We start from the raw sequence: 21,306 nt of genomic DNA, 5'->3' as shown, positions 1-21,306 counted from the left end.
TGGTCGGGTTGTTCGGATTAATTTGATATGCTTTCAAATCTGATGACTCTTTGCACATTAGGCTGATACTTTTGACATGGTTTTGCAAGCTAACCTGGTCTGAACCAAATGGTCAACAAAAAGTATCTTTTGTTTGGAGTGTAAGTATTGTAACTTGCTCTAGGGAGTTTTCAGGATTATCCAGTTAACTGTATAGCCTAAGAGATTTTAGCAGTTCCTTGGCAAACACGTTGTGAAATACAGGTCATGTTCTGCAGAGTTAACAGCCCCAGAATAATACATTGTTCTCCTGGTTTAAAAAATTCTTTACTTCCTTGGGAATTTAATTTTATTCTGATACCTGTACCATCCTGCTGCGAATGGGTAGTATCCTCCATGCCTGTTTTAGTAAGCAGGAGCTGTGGTATTGACACCTTGCATATCATAGCAGAAACAGATAGTAGTGAGCTAGTTAAAACAGTACGGAGTGTAAGGTTATTCTCAGGCAAAATTCCATTTGCTTTGGAGTACAGTTGCACTTTCAGCACGTTCATTTGCAGGTGGCAGATTAGAAGACTGACCTTTCTGACACTAGGTACTTAAACAGATTCTTTGAATGTTTTTTTCATAAGCCTTTTCATTCAGTCCTAGAAAGATTGATGCTTGCATGGTTGCCTATATTTATGTTTCATTGCATTTTGTGGCTGCTCTATGTTTTAGTCTAGGAGTTATTTATAATACATAAAAATGAAACTTACCTAATAAGTACCTCCAACTTTAATGCATGAATTTGTAATTTTTTGTGTTGGAAAAGCTTCTCGTCTTTCCTTTGAATGTTGCAGATTCTTGCATTTCTAGCCATCAGGATTTTTTCCTATTTTACTTCATGCATTCCTGTGTTTTTGCTAGAAATATGCCAGAATTTTATGGAATCCTAAGCATTCCAATATAAACATTATTTAAAAATACAGTAGCTCTTACTCTGTGTGTGTGTATATATATATATATATATATTTTCTTGTCTGATACTGTCTACCTTAATATTAAATTACACACCTAGCATTTCAGGGTACTGGTTTTGGCAGTGTTTAAGCTAGTTGAGGGATGTTATTGAATTTTTTAAAAAATAAAGGATAACAAATCAATTGAAAATTCCTGTTCTCCTCCCCCAATCTTGGAAATGGGGAAGATGACAGAAGAAATCGAATGGCTCACTTAATAAAAGTTTAATAAACCTGCAAACAGTCACCAATGCAACAAAATGAGAAGTGGGTAATTTTTAAATTATACTTCTGCTTTTAAAAGAAATCAGTAGGGAAGATAAAACACAGGTACAGTAATGGACCAGTGCTTTGTACATATTTTTGATCTTTGGGAATAAGTCTGCCAGTAGTGTGTCGGTGTCTTAGCAATGTGAATAGTGATTTTCTATGTTATTTGTTAAATTAAGTGTGTGTAGCAACTGCTGTAGGCATTGGGCAATGCATTTAAGAAAGACTAGCCAAACCCCAGTAAATATTTTCTAATTGTTTTTGAAATCACTCTTGTTATCCAGTGTATTGCTGCATAATTGTGACCTGTCCCAAATGTGCTGCTCCTGTTTTCAAATGCGGTGGTTCTCAGTATGAGCTTGTACATCCACTTAGCAAAATATTTGAGAGTGAAAAAGCAAGTGTTCTTTAGGTCCACAAAATGATCCTAGTTACTTGAACAGGAATAAAACCCAGATGTATGTTTTGATATGTAGCTTTCTAGTTATTGTGACAACTAAGGTAGTTACAAAGTGTATTTTAAGGATGAGGTCTTCATAATAACATAATAACACACATTCAAGGTGTGTGGTGAAGTCTGTATTTCTGGTTCACCTTAGTGAAAAACATTAAAGTGTAAATAGAACTAGTTGTTTGTGGATTCAGATTTCCTGCTGTGAATGCTGCATTATTTTCTAGAGTTCATCAATTTAAAGCAGATTTTCAAATTTTTTTAGGTCAAACATACGGCCGGACTATGCAGATACAAGCTTTCATGAGTTCAAAATGCATACCTTCAGTCGTGTAACATCTTGCAAAGTCTGTCAGATGCTTCTGAGGTAAGATTTTTAAGGTGTTTTGTTCTTTGTTCCCCCTCCCTCCCTGTGAAATATCTGAGTCAAAGAAGTATGTGGAAACACATGGCTAGCTGGTTACCTGTCCAAGACAGGCAAGCCATGATTAGTAGTATTTCTCGTTGTATTAGCGAGTTTTGTTATAAGGAGTTGCAAGTATAATTATAAATATTATTATATATTTATTACTATTAGCAGGAGTACTGCTAAAAGCTCAAAACCTGAAGATGCTGCTCATTTATCAGAAGGCTGCTTTATTATGATTCTTTTATTGAAATTGCTTTATTTAATACAGGTGCTTTTCTGTAAAAGAGCAAATGACAGCCATTCTGTACAGTTTTGACTACTGTGGCTGTTCCACAGGGCCCGTTGCTGTACACCACCAGTCACAAGAACAGATGGAATATTTTTTCAGAAAATCAAGATGATGACGATGCTCAAAAATATTTGATATGGGGAGATTGCTTTGTCAGGCATTAACAGACAAATTGAAGATAGGTATTGCAAAGCTAGATAAGAAATGCTAGCAGACAAGTAATGCTTTTGTGAACAAGGATTTATAAGGCTAAATTAAGCTAAAAATTTCCCTGTTTTCTGCATCTTTCCTCTGAAACACACACATGCTTGCACATCTGTAGTTTCTCATTGATTATTTGACCTATCTTTTAAAGCTACCTTTTTTTTTTTTTTGTAAATATGGAACGTGCAATGGTTACTATTGAACCTAAATTTCATACTGGATTTGCAGATGCAGAAGCTTTGTAAACTCTGATCAGTTCAACTGCTTGTAACAGGTTGCCCAGAGAAGCTGTGGATGCCCCGTCCCTGGAAGCGTTCAGCGCCAGGCTGGATGGGGCTTTGAGCAACCTGGTATAGTGGAAGGTGTCCCTGCCCGTGGCAGGGAGTTTGGAAGTAGATGATCTTTCAGGTCTCTTCCAACCCAAACCATTCTGTGATTCTGTGATATGATTTGATGTTGCATATTGTTGATCTGAAAAACATAGCCACAGCATTTTAGAAAGGGCATTTGAAGTGTATGGCTAGTGCTTCTGTTAAGCACAGGCATGAAATAAAATAACCTCAGGTATGTTCCTCCCTGTTGTGTATTTTTTCTTTTAGCAAGCTTTTTCCTGACGTTAGACTGACCTGGATTTTCAGAGATTTTTTTTTTTTGATTATTTTTTTTCTCAATGCAATAAGGTCTAAGTGATTATGAAGAGTGGTGCAGACATCCTGAACTTAGAGATGGCAGGGCTGATTTCTGGATTTGAAGCAGTAGAGTTAAGTCCTTGTGTCTCTGTTACTGCACTAACTGCTGTTGCTGAGAAATGGCTGTCTTGCTTTCAGGATGCAGCCCACATGGTGCTGCACTGTTCTGCACAGGCATACCAATTTACTTAAAGATAGCTTGGGTATCCCCAAGTGCTGCCTGGTGGTATATAGGTATGTCCCTGGAAATCTAAGTTCCATTGAAAGCCTACTTGACTTTGCCTCATAAAGTGCCTAAATCACTTTTGAAAATGGATTGTTGTTTTAAGCTTCAAATGTACGCTAAGGTATAAATACTTGAAAAATATCTGAACCTTAGTGCCTAATCTTCAAGTGGGGATAGTCTTAGAAGCATCTGTAGTGAAGGGTAACGTCATGTCCTATACTTTTATCTAGAGACTCTTGCATTCCTGTGTAGCAATAGGGAAAAAAATAAAAATGGAAGACTACATTAAAATATTTTTATACTTTCTACTTATTTGTCTTAAAGTTTGTGTATTCTGATACTTAAAAATACTGAGCTTCTGAATATAATTTAAAATGTATTTCAACACTAACAGTCAAGAAATCAGTGTAGTTAATAGTTGCTGGTTTTTAAGGTTTAGCTTGTTTAATTGTATGTTCCATATGAGACACCTGATTTTCCTTTTGAAGCTGAAGGTGTCACATTATACTAGGATGCATAATCAGTCCAAACTGGTCAGGATAATCTTGGAGACACACAAGTCTAGTGTGAAGAGTAAGCAGATACATCAGCAGAAGGAACTCATATAATTGCTCAGAGGTACATGTAAAAAAACTGTTTCCCTGTTAGCCATTCAGTGGACTGTACTTAAGAGAAAATCCATGCACGAATCTGAAAATAAACTGGTTTCCTCAGAATCAAATTCAGATTCCAGTTGATTAAGGGGAATTGGAGAACATTTTAGAGTAAGGAAAGTGACTCCTTATTTAGCAACTCTGAATGTTAACTAATGTGTACCTGGCTATATAACCATCTGCACTGAAAAAAACCTAAACGACAAATTTAAAGTTAATATATTTGCAGTATAGCCTGTGAACTCCTTAATGCTTAAATATATGTTCAGAACTTACAGCTCTTGAAATGGATCTTACTCGTCATGGTGTCTAGGCAAATTCCCATTGAGATGAAACTAAGAGTAGATACATAATGGTACAGTTTCAGGTGTACTGTGCCAAAGTTGCTTTGGGCTAAATTGAAATGTGAAATGGAGATTGTTATTCTATTAGTAGTCCAGAAGAACTATCTGGTGGTGATTTTTAAATGGCTAGTAGTGACGAAAAGCAGATGAGGTGCTTGTCAGTTGTCACTTTTTCTCGAACCTTTCAAGGACTACCATTATGCAGAAAAGCAAAGGACTTTAATACTTTCTGCCACGTCTCTTATTTCCTTTGTGTGGAATTTATCACTTCTAATGTATCACTACCTAATTTTATTTTACAGGGGAACATTTTATCAAGGCTATTTATGTTCTAAGTGTGGAGCTGGAGCACACAAAGAATGTTTAGGAAGATTAGACAATTGTGGCAGAGCTAATTCAGGTGGTAAGTCATTTTTATTGTTAGAATACCATTTTTAATTAGGACATAAAACTTGCTAGATATAATTAAGGCTTAATTTACCTCTAATTTGTGTTTATTGTAACATACATACTTGTGAAACTACCGTTTATAAGCACAATTAGAATTGCATTTAGAATTCATAGGGATTTTTATTGCTACTAAATTGAAATGTTCAAAAGGAGGAGAGAACTGTTATAGGTCAAACCCAATTTCTTCAATGTCGTATACGACAAGGAATTGCTCTTGTTTTAATCGTAGGCTGCTCATATGTAACACCTACTGTACAGCATAGAATCTATCATCCTTGTAATTCTCCCTTTATGTCTCTGTCAATTTTCATATTTCCCTCTCAGCTCCTAAAGATGTATGTTTGTGTTGCCTCAGCTTCCTCTTTCATCTCTTTGGTTTCCATGGTTTCTGCCCACTCACAATATTCACAAAAAGGTGATTGATGGCTCTCTACTTCCCACATCTAAGGACCATTTCCCCCCCCCTCTTTAAATCGATTGCTATACTCTGTGTTTCTTCCCTGGCCATTGTCACTTCACACTTCTCTATTCTTCTGCTCTTTGGGACCTTAAGGACTCTTTTGACTTTAGCTACCATTTGGCCTCCCTCAGATGACTCCAAATTTGACCTCTTCCCTTGCTGTTCAGTATTGTATCTGTAATTCTCTCTCTGACATCTTTGGGATCTCCCACTGCTAATGCCAAACGTTGGCTCTTGTCGTCTGCCTCCCTTCTCTTCCCTGTACCTATTCCGTTGGTGGCAGTGAGTTTGTACATTCCAGCCAGCTGGTCACATAACTGTAGTGCCATTTTTGACTCTTCCCTCTGTCCAGGTTCATAAGTATTCTTTTTTCTTTCTAGAGATGATTTGGTGCTGATGGCGGGGGGCAACTGACAAACACCCTCACCCCACCCCTCAAATTTCAATTGCCATTAATACGTTTTAATTCCTGTTGTGTGAATGTGTTTGAAAGAGAAAAGCCACTGGAACATCATGATTTCTGGAAAGTATTGTTGTATATGTTGGGGAAGTCTTCTAATTAATAGTCCTTCTTGCTTCTCTAAAACCTGTACGTTGCTTTCCAGAATTATTTCATAAGTTTGTGAAAGTTTGTCGTGTCTCACACACATCTCATAAGCTACTGCAACCTCCTTCATTGGGTTATTTTCTTTTTGACTTTACTATCTACAGTCTTTGCAAAATGCTGTCGCAGAGATAATATCTCTTCCACTGCCTGAATTGCATCATGGCTTCATCCACTGCTCTTCGCTTAGCTGCTACCCTGAGATTTTGGTTGTAGCTTTTTGTTCCTTTCAAAACTGTATAAGCTTGTTTCTGCCTTTGTCCCTGTTTGCAGGGACATCCTGACTTCCCCTTGGCTTTTGGCTATTTGCCTACCTCATGCTTTCATGAAATTTTCAGGATGGCAGGTACTGACTTCTGCTGCAGTCCGTGAACTTTATTTTCTTGGTTGCTTTCCTGTATTGGAGGATAGTATGCAAGATCTCCAAGTCTGGAATTTTAAAAAATATTATGCAGATCTACATGTATGCATACTGCATACAAGCAATCACAGCATTTTTCATTGAAATCCTTTTTCGAACACAGGTTTTTCATAGAACCTCCTACGGATATTCTGAAGAAGATAAATATTTGAAATTATGTTAAAATTTGAATATTTAAAAGCAATTACATTTAAATTAATAGAGTGGGAAAACAAGCATACTGTTCTTCACAAGAGAGTTATCTTCTGTAGTATAAACCACCCCTACTTCTACATTTTTCTTTCTTTTGCACCTTCTGTTTTAATTGCTTTTGTAGTTTTTTTATTTTAATTGGGTAGCTGGCACCACAGGAGGCATGAGCTTGTCTTTCTATTTCTCTGTAAAGATCTGCGAACACATATGGTGCAATGTGTATCAGTAAGAATGAGCGTAAATGCCTAGATAACACAAGGCCTGATTTCTTGTGGGTTTTGTGCACTTGCTAGAGGGAACAAAATAAGAAAAAAAAATCATATTTCTGATTCTTTGTAAGTGGAATAAATTATCTTTTTAAAACTTCAAAGGAGCAGAATGTTATTTTGGATTTTACTTTAAATAATTGCCCTGATTTTTGTAAAATAATACTGTACTGAGTCTTTCTTTAGTGAAATTGGAAGCAACTGGATTGTTAAGATACGGTTTTGAATTCTGTGTTCATCTTACACCCAGGGGTTCTGCTTTCTGTTCTCTCTTCAAACTTCTCTTTCTCCTTTCAGCCTGTTTTTCTTCTGTGCAAAGGCTCCCAGACTTCTGTAGCTCTAGTACAAACAAGAAGAGTTGTGTATCTTCCACCTGCTCATGAGGCAGAAAGCCAGGAGGTGCTAGGCTGTAGCTTCCTTACAGCCTGCTCTGAGAGTAGGTCATAGCTGCAAAAAAACCCTCTAAATTACAGTTCTTGCCGTGCTCCCTGTTGCTCTATGCATGAAAAAGTATGGAAAAGACAAATGGTTTTGCCCACTTTGCTGAAAATGTGTCCTCTCTCCATCTGACGAGGGACTTCAGCCAATGAGTAGGAAGGGAAATCCTGACATTTTCCTCTACTGTTTTTCATTTTTAGTTTTTATTTGCCTTTTTAAAGAAAGAAGTGCTGATTGAGCAGGGCTGCCCATTCATAATGTGCACAGAGAAGGAAAGGTTTAAGGACGAGACTTAGCAGTTCCTGCTTCCCTATATGGTCTAGAAAGGGATGGGACAATATAGACTCTTCTAAATACTGTTTTCTGCGATTTAAGTATGAATGACTTTCTGGAGTCATGTTTTCATTTTCCAGAGCTATGCCGAGAAATGAGGTCTCCAATACATTATCTTCCATGCCTGCTAAGTTATGAAATGTGATTAAAGCAATGCAGACAAAAAGAGACTATGTAAAATTCAATATTTTCACTGCATATTGCAGAAAAAGTATGCTCTACGTGCACAAAATTCTAACATACTTTTAATTTTGAAACTTTTCCTTTTGAAATATTTAAAGAAATTATTTTACGATAAATTTAATTTTTCTAGCACTGTCATTTGCTGCTCCTGTGGGAAGTTAGTAAAGGTGGCCTGAGAGTGCTACTAGATAAGAAGTTGTGGAGCGTAGTTGGAATGCTTCAATAGTAGCAAAATGCCTGGAACGTTCATTGTATTGCTATTTATTTCTTTCGTTTCTAGGGGACTGTTCCAGCCTTTTTTATAGGGTACAGTGGACATGAAACACAGTCACCCTTTTAGGAAACTGGACGTTATTATTCCCCAGTCCTGTGGTATTAGTTACAGCTACAGACATGGGGAAGTATGTGTGTGTGTTTCTGTGTGTGTGGTCTGTTTAATCTGGAGTTCTGTCGTTTGGGATTTCAGATGCTTCACAGGAAAGTGCAAATCCTCCATGTGTTAGACAACGCCCAGGAATGATGCTACTTTCTTTATCCTGTTAACTTTTCATCTTTTTGGTGTTGTAAGAGTTTTTACATCTTGTTAATGTTTTTGCATACCTTCCCTATTTTTGTTGATTGAAATAATCTGACTCTGTTTCAGAAGTTTTGGTCCAGTGAGTTCTGTAAAGTTTTGTTTGGCTTTTGCGTGTGTGTGTGGTTTTTTTTTTTTTATTTAGGTTGCGTATAATTTGGTTACGTTGGTTATGTTTGACCTTTTAACCTTTTTAATTCAACATGCTACTTTGTGGGTTTTGTGAGAACAAACAATGGAAGTCTTGACTGATTGCCCCTCTGAACTGAATAGTCTTACATTTTTTTATCTCTTTATAAGTGGAACTCTTTCTATACCTCAAATAATTTTCATTCCCATTCTGTAGATCTTTTCTGTTTCTAGAGGTCTATCTGAAAACAGGTGATCAGAATTAAAAACAGTGCAACAAGAATAGACCACTGGGTTTCTTAAACACATCTGAATTTTCCTCAGCATTTTCTGGTTCTGTACAGTTTAGGATTTTTGTTTTCTTTTTGGACCACTGAGCAGCTGTTTTTGCAATCCTTTCTGAAATGATGCTTAGAACCTCCCTGAGTGGATTAAATCTCTTTGTATTTCATCTCAAGTTAGTTTGTGAAAATTCAAAAGACAGACATCCAAAGATAGATTAAACCTTTAGAATGACAAATTTAATAAGTGTCAGATCTAGGTGATACACTTATGAGGAAACATTGACAAAATCTGAAGATAAGTTGCTGTGTTGTCATGCTATGCCTTATACACAAACATGCATCTCTTCAGATGTTTTGCTTCAAAGAAGGCTGGTTCAACAGACTATAGAAGTTGCAGCAATACAAGATGCAGAGTCAATCAGTTGAATTAATAAATAGAACAAAATGCCTGTATTTAGACCTTGTTTTTTGTAGTGTGGTTTTTTTTTTTTTTTAATTGTTCCTGTCCTCGTTGTAAATTGGCAGTGCTGGTTAAGTCTTCTGTGCTAGTTTCTGTCATTATTGATTTAACATTTTCTTCCCTGAAATGCTGCCCTGTGCATGCTCGAGTACTCCTCTGTATTTTCATATATTTTACTTTTATGCCCTATCACTTATTATTTTTTCTGTGACTTGAAATCCTCCATGCTCGCTCTTTTTTTTGATGTTCTGATGAACTCCTTTGACTCTGATTGTGCAGTCTGATACACCAGGCCTTACAAAATCCTTAAACAAAAGGATTACAAAATGGATGTGCATACTTCTCTGACAGGCCTATTTATAAGGACGTATGTGGTGTTCTTTTCTCCAGTGGCTGATGTGGGGATCTCCTCTTCCCATTATACTACCTCTTCTGGCTTCTCAACTGCATTCCTATGTCTTATTTCAAGGCACGGGACAATTCTACTTATCTGGTGATGCTCTCTTACTAGTTGGAAGAGTTTATATTTGGGAATAGTTAAGAATGGGACCTTTAGTAAGTGAGCATGAGTAAAACACACCTTTAGTAAACAAAAAGGGAAGCTGTCTCCCTTATTATTGCCACTTTTATTGTATAGGTTGTTCTGCAGCCCTTGCAATTGCTGCAGAGGTCCTCAGGATTGACGACATGGTATTACTCTGCCCAGAACATACTGCAGAACTCCAGTCTGTTTCCTAGTCTGAAACAGCAGAATTAACAACCCATTTCTGTTGCTAGACTGGAATTTTTCCAAGTCCGTCCAATTATATTGAATCAAGTATTCTCAGGCAAATGTTTGCTGGTTCCACATTCTGTTGAATATTTCAATTAGATGAACCTCCAGCAATGGTTCTAGAATCTGAAAATGTTTTGAATATTTTAAATATGATGCCAAACCCACAAAATTTTCTTCTTTATATCACTGTTCCCAGGGAGTGTTAGAAGCACTTCTTATCAGGGCATAAATGGATTAGAGAAACATTAACTGGACATGTTTATAGTAATTTTTAGTTAACTCATGTATACATGATTCCTTTCTCCTTCAGATAATTCCATTTGAAAAAGTACTACATTTCCTTAGGCAGAAAAGAAGTTTCTTCAACTGTGTGATGAACTTGAAAGAAAGTGTTACAATATGAATGGGTTAAGTTTAGAGTTGCTTTTATGTGGTAATGGGTATGTGCAATAATATAGTCTATGCTGTTTATGTAGTAATTGCTTGCTACAGCACATTAGAGATTATTAATAAAAAGCATGTGTTTTTGACATCTAAAAAGAAATGAGCAGCTTTCACTGTTTACCTTTTTGCTGGCTTGATCAATAGTTGCAAAATTGCTGGCTCTCCTCCAAACCTACCATTGTATTATTGTTTAACTAACCAGCCTTGCTCAGCCTGAACAAAAGTCACTGAGGGGGCTTGATATTTTGTTGAGAGTCCTACACAGTGGTATTTCTAGCTCATGATTTCTTTTGTTCTGATTATGCAATGACAACCTAAATGACTGGAAAGGAGCAGGTGGTCCCACAGCTCCTTCAAAGTGCCTTACTTCATAGTTCCTGCATTTTAAATATTTTGAATTTTCTTTTGAAACAGGAAGGTGAGTAGCTCACTACTGTTGTGGTTTAACCCCAGCTGGCAAATAAGCACCACACAGCTGCTCTCTCACTCCCCCCGCTGGGGTAGGGGATAGAATCAGAAGGGTAAAAGTAAGGAAACTTCATGGGTTGAGATAGAGACAGTTTACTAGGTAAAGCAAAAGCCGCACATGCAAGCTTAAATAAAACAAGGAATTCATTTGATACTTCCCATCGGCAGGCAGGTGCTCAGCCATCGCCAGGAAAGCAGGGCTCCAGCACGTGTAACGGTTACTTGGAAAGACAAAGACCATCACTCCAAACATTTCCCCTTCCTTCTTCCTCCCCCAGCTTTATATGCTGTGTGTGATATCATATATTATGGAATATGCCTTTGGTCAGCTGGGGTCAGCTGTCCCAGCTCTTGTGCACCCCCAGCCTACTCACTGGTGGGGTGAGAAGCAGAAAAGCCCTTGGTGCTGTGTAAGCACTGCTCAGCAGCAACTAAACCATCCCTGCATTATCCATCCTGCTTCTAGCACAAATCCAAAACACAGTCTCATACTAGCTACTATGAAGAAAATTAACTCTATCCCAGCCAAAACCAGCACAACAACCTATCATTTTTATTTACTCTCCATTTAGTTAACATGTAAATCTAGCTGCTGTGTTGCATTCCTGAGGAGCAGCTTATTCCCATTTTCCAGTCTCTGCACTCTCCCTGATCGAGGCCAGCTGCCATTCCTGTTGCTGTTGTAGTAAAAGATAATTATCAAAATGTGACTCGATGGTATCATGGCCTCAGTAAATAATCAAAAAACTTTAAAATTGTGCTGAGCTGTGGCAGTAAAAGTAGCTTGTTGTCAGAACTGAGAACTCACTGACTTGGTAATTTCATTGGCATATTGGTGATGAGCAGGGACTTGAATTAAAATTGTCATGTGTAAAATATCTGCTGGTGGATATCCTCAGACATTCTTTTTTTTCTATAAATGAAAATAAATAGAAATGAGGTTTTTTGGCTCTTATGTAACATTTGGAAAAATATCTCATGAGGAAGCAATTCACATAATACAGATTATTTTGAAATACAGGAATATTTAAAATGTAATGAAATAACAAAACGAGGATGAGTCTTATATTTTGAACAGGCTTTTATGTGGAAATATAGATGCTGTTTATTTTTCCTATTCCTGAAGTGTTAATACTGAATACACAAATTGCATTTTGGCAGTCAGTCTTGGCAAAGTTTTTTGCGTTCTTTTTAATTCAATCCCCTCACCTCCTTTTTCATGAACTTTATTTTATGCGCATTAACAGGAATATGTATTACCTTCCTGTGTAGTGATTCCTTGAATCCAATTATTTGAAAGTTAATCAAGGAATTTCTTAATTATTTGTTATGAAAAGTGTTAGGGTGCTGCAATCATCAAATGGAACTCTTTCATCTAGTTGGGTTTGGGATGTTTCCTAGAGGTAAAAAAAAAATATTCAACAGCAACCATTAAAAATCAGATTCGTTCATTCTCATTGGAGGATAGAATGACATTTACATTTCAATTTTTTTGATAAGAGATCTGCAGAACTAAATATAGCCCATTTAAACAAAAATAAAATTATAAAAAAAAAATAAAACCCTCCTAAGTCTGGATTTGAAGTTTTGGCCTCTCCTGCAAGTACTTACTTAAAAGTCTTCCCTTCATTTTGAGTAATTTATAATGCTGAGATGAAACATTCAAGAAAGGTGATTTTATTCAGATTTTGGCAAAAAATTCTGCAAGATGTATCAGATTGCTAAAGTAAATACCAAAATTATATTGAATTTCAGCAGCACTTAGGCAACGAGTTCCCTCAGGCTCCTTAAAAAACCTCAGTAGTCTACCTGCATCTCCTCCTTTGGGGGTGGGCTTATTTTTCTTCTCTTCGCTCACAATACAAATGCAAATTAATACTTTTGGAAAGGTTATAATCATAAAAGTCTTTTCTGCGGATGACAAGATGATGCATCTTTGGCACACTGTATGGGAGAAGAAACAATGACTGGGAGCGTACGTGAGAAGAGAGCTCTGCCAGTGTGAAACAGGCTGTGCCTCCTCGGCCCGGCCCAGCGTCTTCTGCTGGTGTGCTCGGTCTCAGCATGCCTTATCATCTTTGCATAAAATGCTGGAAAGCCAAAGGCTTTTTTTCCCACACTTTAATGTAATTTTTTTTTTAGCAGAGCAAAATGTACTTGCAGTTAAAGCTTTTTAATTGATTCACTGTGAATATGGCTTACTGTTTATGAGATATTACAGTAAAAGTTTTCAAACGTGATGAAGTACAGACCAGGCATGTGCAGTTTGTGCTTTGCCTTGCAGCGTGTGCAGTGCGAGAGAGTGCACACAGGTAAATACAGCTGGGTGTACTTTGGTAAGGCACTCAACCAAAATCTAAAGTGTACTGAAATACCTGTTATCAGATTAGACATTAAAAAAAAACCTGTAAAGATATACCTTTTTTATGTTTTTTGTGATGTGTGATGGTGTGTGTGTGCAAGAAGTGTTATTGTCTTGGTGCAGTCCTTCTGGTTGCCCACAGGACCACAATACACCCCCCCGCCCCCACACCCCACACCCCCCCTATTTTTAAATAGTACAGGAAAATTCCTAGCAAAAGAGGCAAATAAACCACCAGTGGCTTCAGAGTCTGTGGTATACTAATGCAATGCTGAATTGAACTCAAAAACATGACATCTAGAAAATGTTGAAGCTAAAGGTATAATGGTCTTGATATATATTGGTATGCTAGGAAAAGTCAGAGCCAAGAAAAGGTGTAAAATCGACTTGCGATGAAAGACGTGTAGCAGTTGAATTCCTGATGAGTCAATATTTATAAAGTATTTTTGAAATGTTCTAAAAGTGTATAAAGTTCACAGTGGGATGGATTGCCGTGCTGCTACGGGAGAGTGCCCCGTGAGCTGCAGGCAGGAGCCCTTGCTGGCTGGCGCGGTGGCGCAGGCAGGGCCGGTGCGCGGGGAGGAGCGCAGCGGGTTTGCACAACAGGACCTGGCGAGTGCCGGGGCGGCCGCAGGTATCGGGGAGCCGGAGAAGGCAGCGGTGTTTGCTGTTAAGGCAACACAGCGCAGGCTGACATTGCTAGAGCAAAAGCGTACGATTTACAATCGCAATAATGCCAATTTTTACTTATGTTTCAGAACATGGGAACCTGAAACATGAGGTAAGGATTTGTTTTTCTTTGTATGTGATGTTTGTTTTGTTGGTGATATAAGAGCTCCTTATTTACTTTGTGTACATGCTGTTGTGTTTTTTCTGTGTTTAACAACAGATTTATTTAGTGGTGGGAAATAATAGCAGTTGTCTGAACAGAATATATTCATATTTAATTGTGAATACTATATTTCTTAAAGCAAGCAAATTTTCAGTTGTATGGCTTAATTCTGAGAGCCCTGGAATGGGTGGAGATGTTTTTTTTTTTTTTTAAGTTACAGGTTAAAAACATTGCTTCATAACTGATGTCCAGATACTTACTGTGTCTAGATGAAATCTGGCAGTAGAGCTAAAAGTAAATTTGTTGGGTTGTGGTGTGTTTTTTTTTTTTTGTTTGTTTTTGGTTTTTTTTTTAATGTTAGCGTGTCCTGCTGGAGTAATGTACTTAGATACCGGTCCCTGACCACACCACACTGTGGGGCTATGAAGGATCAGCAGAGCCGTGTTTGCCTGCCTCTTAATGTAAAAAAACCCTTCAGTTGCAGAGCTATCCAGTGGTTATGGAGTTCATATAATCTGGAGAGTGGTGGAATGGGCACTGTGCAGAGGAGCTGCCGTGGCGCACGTAGCATACCTTGCCGCCAGCCCAAGAAGGCTGCAAGCTGCCTGGGGTTATTTTCTCGCCAGCCGCTGGTGCCTTTCCACTGAAGCGGGCACAGCAACTGGGTTTTGTTTGCCTATTCTGACAAAAGAGACGCAGCACTTTAAAAATAGGGTATAATTGTTTCTAGTGTCTGTTTTACATCAGAAGTTTATGGTAATTTAACAGCTTAAACGACACACCGGTTATAAACAACATACAAGCACGTATGTTGTTTCTTTCCATAAGTGTGTACGTGCTTGATGCTATCGCTCAGGCGGGTCATGGAGTCTGAAGGATGGTGCTGCTGACCCGACTGGCGCAGAGGGCAGCCCTGCGTGGGGCTGACCGCACCTGTGCACTCTGCTTGAGCCGCCCTGGCATGGCTGCCACCCCCGAGGGCAGTGGGTGCTGGGTGAGGGAGCCCCGGCCCCTCTGGCAGCTGGGTGACAGGGGGCCTGAGGCGGGCCCGGCCCAGCAGGGGCACAGCCTGCCTGGGGGCCTGGCAGGGGAAGGGTGAGGCGGCCTGGGTGGTGCTCGGGGTGAGGAGGGGGCTGCGCTGCCACAGGCCATGCCTGTGCCTGGTATGCTGCTGCCTTGCCCGCTGTCCTCACTGCTCCCAAAGCCATGCCTCCTGCCGTGTGCTGCCTGGATTTTCATGTCTCTGCCTAGAAAGACCCGCTAAGTAAGAGCACTCTAAAACATGGAAACTACAGCACGGTCCGTTTGCTAGGCTGTTTCCCAGTGCTGCAGCTGGCAGGCGGTGCTGGGGAGCCGTAGGCAGACACTTGCTGGGCTGTGTGGAGGAGGCTGCCAGGCTCATTAAAGCTAACTGTAGTGAGCTGCTGTGGATGGACAAAGGGCATGTGCGCTGGTGGTTGAGTGACCCCGGCCACTCCTCCACTTCTCACCCCCTAGCGCCGTTCCAAAATCTTTTGTGAGGAAAAAATGGCTTCCTTTCTGGAGCTGTTGATGTCATTGACTATTATTGAGTTGATCCAAAACATCAGGATTGATTTAATTTTTACCAAGACTCTTGTTCAAGTGCCTGCTTTAATTCCTTGCACAAAAGGAAACTTGAGCATAGATGAGGATCTGTCATTTTAGAAAGCATGGATTTAGCTTTCATACCAGTAATGTAATAAAATCTACTGGTACTGCAGTATAGTTAAGGGTATTGAGCATGTTTTCATACAGCTCAAGAATTAGTTCCTTAAAATTGTTTTCCTTCTGGTCCTTTGGTGTATATGTCTTATGTTGTCACAGAATTATTGTATTTTTTTTTCTTCTTAGTTAAATATTTCTGTGCCTTCCTTCATGCTTGCTTTTCCTGCTCCTGCCCCTTTCCCTCTTCTGTGCAAATCTGCAGTTACTCAGCACTCTGCATCAATCCTTATCAGCAATACATCCTCCGTTTTAAAAAAAAAACTACATTAGAATTGAGCCTCTTGTTCTTACTCAATAATATTACCGTCATTGTAGCAGCAGTTTTAAATTTTTCTTCTTTCCACTGCCAATGAAACAGAACTTGCATTTCCTCTCTTTCTTTAGAGTCGTGGGTAGAGTAGATAGAGTATGTCCAAAAACTCAAGAGTCTGAAAGCTGTTTTTAAACCAAGCTTTTCATTTTGCCAGCTTGCTACAGGGCTTCGTAATTTGGTTCTGCCTCAGGTTACCGCTTTCTGGCTCGCCTTGGTGTGTGTCCTGCATCAACTTCTATCAACTGAAGTAAATCGGAGCAACCTAATTGTTGCCTTTGTTATGCAATGTGCTTTTCTCTGCTTGGTTTGATTAAAAAATAAATAAATGCATGAACCTTCATGCAAGCTACCAGTTAAAACAAGTTTGCAAAAGCAGATCAGTAGTTCACAGATATGTGTCATTTCACACTGAAATTTTCAAGGATCCATATTAAGTGTCTTGGAGTATAAAATATATAAATAATTTTTTTTTTTTTTTTTAAAAAGTCTCAGTCCTGTCAGAGAGTTTCTGATTTCTGTACACAGCTTTGGTTCATCCAAATTTAAAAGAAAGAGGGAGCCGAGTTACTAAATATACTTAAGTACTTGCCCAGAACATAAGAATATTCAGAATTACCTAAGAAAATCTGGCTACCTTAAAGTACAAAGTAGGAATAGCGAAAGTTTCTATCTTATTAAAGCAACACAAGCAGCTTTGATACTTTTGTGTTTGTGGTCATTATCTGGGGCTGATAATATCAATCTGCATATTTTTCCACTATCCTATTTATAAATGATTAAAAATAAATTTGTCTTGGTATCAAAAGATGTTGATGTACGAACAAACTTTCTATGGACTAAGAATCTTTTGAGGCTAGTGTCAGAAAAAACGGGATACATGAAAAAACTATCCTTGTTACTAAGAATAATTTTCAAAGTATGATCTTTCTACAAGATAAAGATAATTGTGGTGGTGGTTGGGGGAAATAACTTAAGAAGATGAGTTTTGCCTAGTAGATTGTGGGAATTAAGGGAGTGCAAAGTGCCTACATGAAAACATGTTTATTCATACCCTTGATTTGTATTTTTGCTATGCAGAAACGAACAAACGGAATTAGAAGAAACTCTAGACACGTGGACCCAGGTTTGTGTCATGGCATTTTTAATAGTAAAACGTCAAATAAAAAGAGTGAGAAAGCTGTAACTGCCTTTATCAGGTTGCATTTCGAATGCTATTGTAATGCATGCCATTTTGAGAACTTTGTTGCTGAAGTTGTGAAGGTCTAAGCCAGTTGCTTTGTTTGTGATTTCAAAGATAGGGTCAGCTGACTGAACTCTTAATTTTTTTCCCTTGTTTTTTTTAAGCAGTGCTTTAATTCTATCTGAACAAAAAAATGCCTCTGGGCTTTTTGTTAACATGACCCACCCTACTGTACTCTGCAGTTTTAAAAGAAATAACTAAGTGATGAAAACCAGACAGTTGCTTATAAAGCTTAGGTTCTGATCTGCAAAGTTATGGGTATTCCCAGCTGTAGTGGTGCTCAGTGCTTAGCTGTACTGATTAGGAATTGCTCTTCTAAAAGGCATAAAGCAATTGCAGTTTTATGTAGAATTTCAAAGTGATTTTATTCTCCATGTTAGTTTATAGTAGATACTTTTGTGGAATCATGGCAGCAGCAGCCCTTAAGAAAATTAAAGGCTTGCTTATAGACTGTGTACTCAAGTGGGTGAACATTTCCTCTGGAGACCCATTATGTGTCTCTGTAAAGTAGTCAATGGTTTTCAGTGTAACTGTGATATTTTTAGTGTCATTTTTTACTGTAATTATATTTCTGTCCTTTATGTTTCTTGTATAGTTTAATTACTGGAGATTTGTTATGCAGATATTATTTGGAATAATACTAAGCTGTGGATTATTGAATATTTCTTACGTGGACACCTGAGAATAGTTGGAGTCAAACATTAAACAGGATGGCAACTCTCTACACTACATTACAGCCTGGCAGAGCTAAGCACTTTTCAAAAAGTAGGAATGCTGGTTATGCCACTAGCATTGCAGCTGCCTTGGCTTTGAGACTCAAAATGTTGTAAGTAGCTGAAGCAGACCACACCTTTCTTAGTCAGGTACCTTTGACATGTTTTGAAACACGTATCGTCATTTTTTTCCCCCTAGCAAAAAAAAAAAAAAAAAAAAAAGGCAGCTTCACAATACTCCTGAATTCTTTTCTGTTGTTAACTGTGTTAACTGAAGTCATTAATGAAAAAAGAAAAAAATGAGCACCCCGTAACTCTGAGAATTGATACAGTCAGAGGGGGAAACATGAAGGATATCAATTAAACAATGCAGAAGAGGATGAGAATACTTCCACGTGTGACAGTTTGAGTTCTTCCCATTCAGTGGTATATGTTGCAGTGAAGTATGATGTTTGCTTGCAGAATAGTCCTTACAGGTCCAGCTCTTTAAACACAGCTGTTTCATGTAGACTCCTAAAAGGTTAAATAATTTAGCTGCGAGAACCTTTTGGCTATACCTGTGGTTTTACTTGCTGTTGAAGTCTGATAGGATTGTGTACAAGGATACTTTAAAGTTAATTTTTATTGACGATTAAGTATTTAAATCCCCAGAGTAATTTAATTAGGTTTTTAAAAGCTCTATGTACAAAATGTCTAAAATACAGTTCTGCTCCCACCCCAGCCCTGTCCACTTACCTACACAGAACAGTTCTTTGAGTTGTTGAAGTAGTCTTTCTGAGTAAAGTTCTTGGTCCCCATAATATTTTTGAAAGTCAGTAGAAATGCAGAACATCTGCACTGTGTTTAGGTCCCTTTATTAGAGATACTGTTGCAGAAGACTCTCTTACAGAATTGCTTCTGACATATATTTTAATAAATAATAATAATACTACATACTAACGTGCTCTGTACATATACTCTGTCAGTTTTCAAATGAAGTGAGCTTTTTTGTTTGCATTTTGTCAGCATATGAATTCTGAGTCCTGCTATAACTTAGTGGAGATAATTTTTAAAGACATGAATGTCTTTGGTAAACTCTTGGCATACCTTTTGCATATTCTAAGTAATACTGCTCATCAGACTGCACATTGCCTTGAGAGACAGAAGATGTTATCCAGAGTGCAGCATTTGTAAAAGATCAGTTATTTCAGGAGTACATTACTGCATTGATCCTAAGATCCTTTTTAAGAACGTGGGCATATAAATCTCTGGGAATCTTAGCACCATGGAGTTCTTTTTGCTGAGAGAGGTAGTCAAAGTCAGAGATAACCTTTAAAGCTTAATGTTCTGCCTTTAAAAAAAAAAAAAACAACACAAAAAGGTCCCCAAAACCCAACAACCTCATGTCTGCTGCTCAACTGGTTTGTCTTTAGGTTTAGTATGCTGCTGCTACTTGTATATTAGGGTGCTGAAGCATCAGGTGTTTGCTGTGAATCAATAACTGGTGGAGTCTAAACATTGATAGATTTTGATATCAGCAGTAAATATGTACAAAAACTATTTTGGGCTGCAAGTATTTTAGCACAAACTTTTCAACATCGTGTTCTGTCTTGTCTCTTTCTGATGTCTGTCTTTGGCTATTTTCGTAAAGAAGAATGAATGTGGGAGGAGTACCATAGTTAAATTGATTCTTTGTGCTTCTCTTTTTATACTTGTTAGGGCCAAATTCAACTATTACTGACAGAGCTTAGCGTTTAATTGAAAAATATCTAAGTTTGATGAGAAGTACTGTGGGTAGAGGGATAGTCTAAACAAAACAATGTGAGGATTCTGGATTAAAGTATCCCTTGCCTTCTGGTGGTAAAGGTTGTTGATGGAGGAACCTATCTAGCTGAAGTACCCTAAAAGCAGTAAATTGTTCATGGTTGTTTCAATTGTTTCTTTTTGAAGTTTGTTAAGAAGTTTTGACAGCGACTGCTTCCTCTTCAAGATTTGCTTTGTACTGAATGAGAAGGAAGGGTAGAAGGATGATGAGGCAGAGAAATTCCTTTGAAATGAAACATTAATGAGAAAAGAAATATGTGCAGAAAGCTTACAAGTGAAGAACAAATTGGAAATCAAAAGTGAATATGACTATCTTTTCTTTATGCTACGTACTGTGACTTCAACCTGTGGTCAGGTTGCAGATAGCCTCCTGAATTGGTTCATCTACTAAGTTTTAGGTGAAACAGGTTTTAGATAACCTTTCCTTGGATTAATCAGCAGATAATAAAAGCCACTGAGAGAATGAACCTGGAAATGCATCTGCATCTCTAAAGCCAGGAGGAATTTGGTCTAGAGTTTGCATTTTACTGTCAAATAACATGATTCTGCTTAAATGTATTTGAGAAGTGATTAGACTGGTGTCAGTTTTTGCCTAGAATGGGCATATGGAGTGATAATTATATAACATTTTATTCATTGTGTAAGGAATATCATGAAGATCTTTATGCATGTGTTTAGTTTTAAGCATGTGGTTTGAACTATTGACTTAAGTGACACAGACCATTCATATGTATATTCATAAGCATAAATTAAGGCTTTGCATGTTTTCTTAAGAAGGATGATGCAATCCAACCAGTGCTTTTAATAGAAATAATTTTTATGTGTTCTAATAAGACTAGAAGTTATTTTCTTTCTCAGCTATTGGAATAATACATTGTATGTTTGCGATCTTTTGGGGTTTTTTTTGTATAAAGAGTCTAAACATGATAGATTTACAGCTTAGTGTTTTTAAACTAGTTCTACCTAAACATTTCTGCTAATATAAATATCGGAACTTTAATCTCTAAAAGTGTGAAAGTATATTTCATATCAGAAGCATAAACTTGGTAAAAACAGAACACTGGAAGCCTTATATTCAAGATTCATTGCAGATTACACTTAAAATCTGATATGTGGAAGAATGTCACTGAGCATGTTCTGACTTCTTGAATAGCTGATTTCTTTATAAGCATGGATTAAACCTTAGAAAACCTTAATTCTGAGCTAAGGGACAGAACCAACAGGTCTCTTCCCTTCAAAGAAAGTAAAATCTTGACCAGGATTTTTGGGGACGCACACACAATACTAACAACTAATGTATG

At 37.8% G+C, this 21,306-nt stretch overlaps 1 protein-coding gene across 2 annotated transcripts in view; it reads left to right on the top strand.

Moving 5' to 3' along the window:
• Positions 1 to 21,306, top strand: part of VAV3 (vav guanine nucleotide exchange factor 3) — a 171,553-nt gene that overhangs the window by 101,850 nt on the left and 48,397 nt on the right. Inside the window, exons 16-19 of one of the 2 annotated variants that reach the window (XM_037403846.1) lie at positions 1,967 to 2,068; positions 4,818 to 4,915; positions 14,117 to 14,139; positions 17,327 to 17,372. In XM_037403846.1, coding sequence (XP_037259743.1) covers positions 1,967 to 2,068; positions 4,818 to 4,915; positions 14,117 to 14,139; positions 17,327 to 17,372 — 269 coding nt within the window. Of the gene's footprint in view, positions 1 to 1,966; positions 2,069 to 4,817; positions 4,919 to 14,116; positions 14,140 to 17,326; positions 17,373 to 21,306 lie in introns of both variants that reach the window. The other variant, XM_037403845.1, reaches the window with a different exon arrangement.

Source organism: Falco rusticolus, chromosome 11 (assembly GCF_015220075.1).
Source record: "Falco rusticolus isolate bFalRus1 chromosome 11, bFalRus1.pri, whole genome shotgun sequence".
Lineage (NCBI taxonomy): Eukaryota > Metazoa > Chordata > Aves > Falconiformes > Falconidae > Falco > Falco rusticolus.
This window is presented reverse-complemented; position numbering and strand designations above follow the sequence as displayed.